Here is a 5,233-nt window from a genome sequence, read left to right on the forward strand (position 1 = left end):
TTAGTTAATTAGTCATATCTGATACGGCGTGATGTGTCGTGACCACACTGTATAGGAGCCATGTGTGACCGGCGCTAATGGTAAGCTGTCATCTTGTTGAAGCAGCAGCAGCTGTAGCAGCCACACTTACAGGCCTGCTGCTGTCTAATTGATGGATCATTTTGCTCTTAATTTGACCTCCTAAGGCTGGTAATGCCAGACTGTTCCTCACCGTGTACAAGCTCTTACTGTGCTATTATACCCTTTGGAAAAAAAAAAAAAAATACAGCTGCTCTTCACTGAAGAACTTGTACAATCTACTCTAAACTCTATGTACAGATTCTGTTGCAGCCTAAACCTCTGAACCTTCTAGTTTCTTTGCGATAATGATGTAGATTTAAGTGCCGTCAACATGTCCCACAGGACATGCTGCCTCTGTCAGGTTTGTGGTCCCCTCTGAGACTATGGATGATAGTAAGAGAGAGAAAGGACTCCCATCCAGCCACTGAGAGAAAAATGAACTCTGTCACTTAGTCAATTCATTCAAAATGCCAATGTGTAATTGATTGTGCATCTCTTGCCCCGTGGTGCTGCTCTCCATCTGATCAATATTATCATTATCCTAATTATGCCGTGGGTTAGCTCTCGGGCCCCCGTGAACTGATGGTCCCTATTAAGAGAGAGATATGCTGGCACTTGGAGGTGAGGAGAGAGGGAGAGAGAGAGGGGAGGAGAAAGAGGAGGGGAGTCTGCTCTCGCCTGCTGAGAGCAGCTGGAGGAGCTTGGCAGCGGGAGAGGGCACGACCTGGCAGGGACCACTGTGACACGCCGATGGAAATTTTTACAACTGCTGTCAGGCTCATTTGTATATTTTATTAAGCAGTTACAGATGCTGTGCTGTTTTACTGCTGCGTATCCAGCTCAGCCGGGTGGCACTTTTACCACGGTGCTTTATGGTCAGATTATCTGTAATATCAAGGTTTTAATGATGACACAGAATGACTCTTGTTTCAATTATGGAATTGCAATGTGCTGACAAGAACAGAGGACAGCACTACATGGCTAAATACGCCGCAGATCTGTGATGTTTGCTTGGCGAGGCTGTTATTGTGTCACTTTTGGCACTACAGGACTTGTTTTCTTCTTCTTCCGACACAATAACACCAAAAGATCACACCTCCGAGATGAAATACTGAGGTAAGATGGAGCAATGAGTGGCAAAAGAACATATCTGAACATGCCCGAAACAATGTCTAACCCACATATTCTACGCCACTAAAATAGTATAGCTTTATTTTTTTATACATTTTTTTTTCTGTTTTGCTTTAATATTCTCAAACCCAGTAGCTATAAATGTAAAAGGAAAAGAAACCAAAACCCCTTTCCTCTTTTTTTTCAACCTGAAGCTAGTATTTCTTCTTAAGTTTAACTTGTAATATTATTAGTAGTAGTTTGTAGTATTAGTATCATTAATACTATATATTACTGTTCAGAACAATAAAAATGTTTGGTCCTTTGGTCCCTTAGGGGTGAAAGATTTGCAGTTCTACTGTTGCTAATGGAAACCTCAGTGACCTCCAAGAGTCATAGTTCTGCGCTTGCTGAGAGAGACGGTGAGAGAATAAGAGAAAGAGGGAAAGAGAATGAAAGTCTGTCAGTGGACGTATAGAATAGCTTCTTTTTTTCCACTGCTTTTCTTGATCTTCAAGTTTTAACCCTCATTTGTCCAGTACAGTAAAAGCCACAAGCGCCTCTTTCCTTATATATATGTGTATATAATATGTATATAGAAATCTATTTGTTGTTGCTGCTTTTTTGTTTGTTAGTTTGTTGCTTAATTAACAATTCAAGTCTCAACAAGAAAAAGTTCTGTTGTTCAGTCTCATCACATCTTTTGTCAGTTTCTTTTTTTTTCTCTTTTTGTCTTTCTTGCACTGTGCCATCTGTTACTGTTAAGTCCCCCGGTGAAGCGCCACCTCCTCTTTCGCTTCTTCTTTCTCTGCCGTAACCTATATCTTCATAAGTAAATGCTGATATGTCTTCAAAAATTCCTTATGTGTTGATTTTTTTAAAACATATTTTGCTTTCAAAGAAAAAAAGTTTAACTCCTCCGAGATATCTTCACGTGTCCTCTAAAACCTGGAAATAGAAGAAAAAGGCAATTTCAGATTTGACTGCTCATTAAACTGTCATTCCAGAGATCCATTTCTTTAAACTTTGGATAGTTCAATATGGCTCTATTATATCAGTGTAATGGTCTGGAGAGAGCTAACCCACACTGGCACACCAATCAATCTTTGTCAATCACGACGATGACAGATTTTTCCATAATTAATACGCCTGCTGTGCTGCATATGAAATCCAATCTTACAGTTTCTACATGTCTGCAGATACTAAAACCTTAAAGGATTGAGCTTTACATCCACTGAACATGTAGTATTTTTATTAGATATAATAGAAGAAATCTATAGGCTCTTATGCTCAGGCCACCATAAGAAATGGAAAGTCTGGCCATCAGCATGCCAGATAAAAGCAAGTGACGCTCTTTAAACCTGAGCTAAATCTTCAGCTTCAACAGAAGCAATGCTGAGGATCTGAATGTTGAACCAGTGACGGTGCTTTGACACTTTGTGTGCTCACCTGTGCTGCTGCAATGAATACTGAAGGTAGGCTGTGTCAGTAAGGGCGGCTGGCATCCTTCGGTCTCTTTAGCTGGACTTTCAACCTCTTCATCCCAATCTGAAAGCCATTCATGGCTTGGATAGCTGCCTGTGCACTAGCAGGGTTGTCGAAGCTCACGAAGCCTGTGAAGAAACACAAATTCATTAACTCTAATGAGAACAAGGTAATTATGAGTGTCACAAATGGTCTTTAATGTGACAATTTCAGTCACTATTTACAGAAATATTTATTACAAATGACTCAACTGACAGTCAGACACAAATATGTATATACAGTATATATATACATATATATACATACATGTTAAAAAGAAAACAGCAAGTGAGACATACAGTATAAAAAAAATATCTGTGTTTTCACTGCTTGATCATCATGGCTGGCCTGTCTCCCACCTGAAGGAGTGTAGATGGCACTGGTGAGGCAGCTTGCACCTTAGAGCTGTCTAGCAAATGCTCAGTGGCTGTGAAAATATGCTATAAAGTTATTTGAAAAAAAAAAATCTTTCAAGTTTGTTTGTTTGAAGAGTTTAGTGTAAACCAATGTGTTGGAATTGGACCAGCTGCTTCTTTTCATCAAGTTAAAGCTAAAATAACAGACAATGGTGAGACTCTAAATGCAACAAGTGTGTGTGGGGGTAACCGTCTAAAGGCATCATTGTCTGAATGTTGCCTCCTGGTTGACAGTTTTTGTTGGGAAGAGATTTAATATCAAACTGCTTGGTGATCCCTCAGAGAGAACAGAGAAGGATGCAGCTGCTGATTTTAAACAAGAATAAAATAAGATGGAAGAAATAGCTGAATTGAGGTCAATATTTTTCTTTTGTAATGAATAAACAGAGGGAAATAAGAGTTTATCAATATTTGGTAGCAGTGAGAGCATCATTTTTTACTTTTTACCTGTTAAATTTTACTGGCTCTCGTAAGCAACCAGTGATCTGAATTATATCAGCACATTGTAGTCCACTGCTAATCATTGTAGTAACCAGGTCATCCTTCTTAATATTTGCTGTTTTTAACTTAATAATGTCCTTTACCGTGTGGCTTTTTGACATCCCTAGAAAGTCCAAAATACATAAATGAATGAGGACAACTCAATGCCCAAAGTAGTTTGAGCAAAACAAGAGCAAACATAGTTCATCATGAGGAGACAGGTCTGCTGCAGACACAAAAACCCCTCAGAGCATTTCCCTAAAATACACCCCTCCTCAAACCTATGCTGAACATCCTGTTTCCATCATGTGTAAAAATAAAGTCTTGAAAATCCAGTGACCAGAAACTGCAGTGGAGTGTGTCTCCGCTTGATGCGCTCCCCTGTGTCTGTGGTGTCATTAGGAACAGTCGATGACCCATGAAAAACAGCAGGAGCCTCTCCACGTCCAAAGCCACCTGGGGGAGATGTCTGCCTGGCCTGCTCGGCTCTTGGTAGGCCCATTAGGGTGAGGGCTGGGCAGCTAGGAGGAAGGCTGAATGGAAGTCTGAAGCAAGTATAGAAGCAGGGAAAGGAGGTGACCTCCTAACCCACCATCGGGTTAACACATTCGAGCTGGGGCACAGAGATGAGCTGGAGAGGCGATGCGGGCTTAGAGCTCTAAGTCCTCAGCTCAGTCTTGTCACACGAGTGTGCGCTCTCTCTTTCTCTGTTTCCCAGTCTTTTACACACCATCAATCTAAGTTTATCCCCTCTTTCTCTTTTCTAGATTAATTACACCAGTGTGCTCCATCCTTCCCCAGGCCTAACATTATGTTGTAAATGCATAGTGTACAAGTCAATACTGCAAATAGCTCTTCTTTCATGAATTTATATGTTATTAAGTCCCCCCAGGGAGACAGGGCCGCCGATCAATTTTGCCTAGGGTTCTTGGGTTCCCTGAAGTGAAAACAAATGCTGATCCATAACTGTCCTTTGACCCCCCCCACCCACCCACCCAACATCCCTGCCTGCCTCCTCAAAGTTTTTATAAGCCCTGGGGCTTGTTGGTATGTGCAGGCTGACAGAGCTAAATGGGACAGGAGGTGTGGAGGTGTGTGAATCAGCCTCAGCAGTGAGGGTATTGACAGATATTGGGGTTACAGAACGGTAACGTGGATGCTGATACAGCACCTTAAGGTTTCCAGGTCACACAGCTGCCAAACAGAAACAAGGACATGGACTCTGATTGACTGCATCATGGCTAGTTTGGCCACAATGTACTCAGCACATTTTTTCCATGGTGCCAAAACACAGCAGTCATCAAGATGCAAATTCAGGTCAGTCAGTCAGGGCTAAGATCACAAGATCATTCAGTCCTCTGTGTCCATGTGCTCAAATGTCATCAGAATCTACAACATTTAAGATTGTAGTGCATATATATATATATACATATATGCATTGTATATATTGGACTGTCCAAACTGTATATTTTTTTCTCTTTTACAATTTTTGACAAATATCAATTTGTTGTAAAAGTATGAAAATTCAAAAATAAAAGCTGTGTATAAATAAAAGCTAAAATTTTTGTGAAAACCTTCGTGATGAGTCTTCTTGTCACCCACTACGCATTTACTTTGAATGTATTTATTAAACTAGGAAGTAA

General features: G+C 40.6%; 1 protein-coding gene across 1 annotated transcript in view; it reads right to left on the reverse strand.

Moving 5' to 3' along the window:
- Positions 1–1,869: 1,869 nt before the first annotated feature.
- Positions 1,870–5,233, reverse strand: part of celf5 (CUGBP Elav-like family member 5) — a 175,352-nt gene continuing 171,988 nt past the window's right edge. Inside the window, exons 11-12 of the mRNA XM_022759418.1 lie at positions 2,620–2,783; positions 1,870–2,118 (exon numbers count right to left, since the gene is read on the reverse strand). Coding sequence (XP_022615139.1) covers positions 2,656–2,783 — 128 coding nt within the window. The 3' untranslated portion in view covers positions 1,870–2,118; positions 2,620–2,655. The remainder of the gene's footprint in view (positions 2,119–2,619; positions 2,784–5,233) is intronic.

The sequence above is a fragment of the Seriola dumerili genome, unplaced genomic scaffold (assembly GCF_002260705.1).
Source record: "Seriola dumerili isolate Sdu_G_001 unplaced genomic scaffold, Sdu_1.0 BDQW01000322.1, whole genome shotgun sequence".
In the NCBI taxonomy this organism is placed as follows: domain Eukaryota; kingdom Metazoa; phylum Chordata; class Actinopteri; order Carangiformes; family Carangidae; genus Seriola; species Seriola dumerili.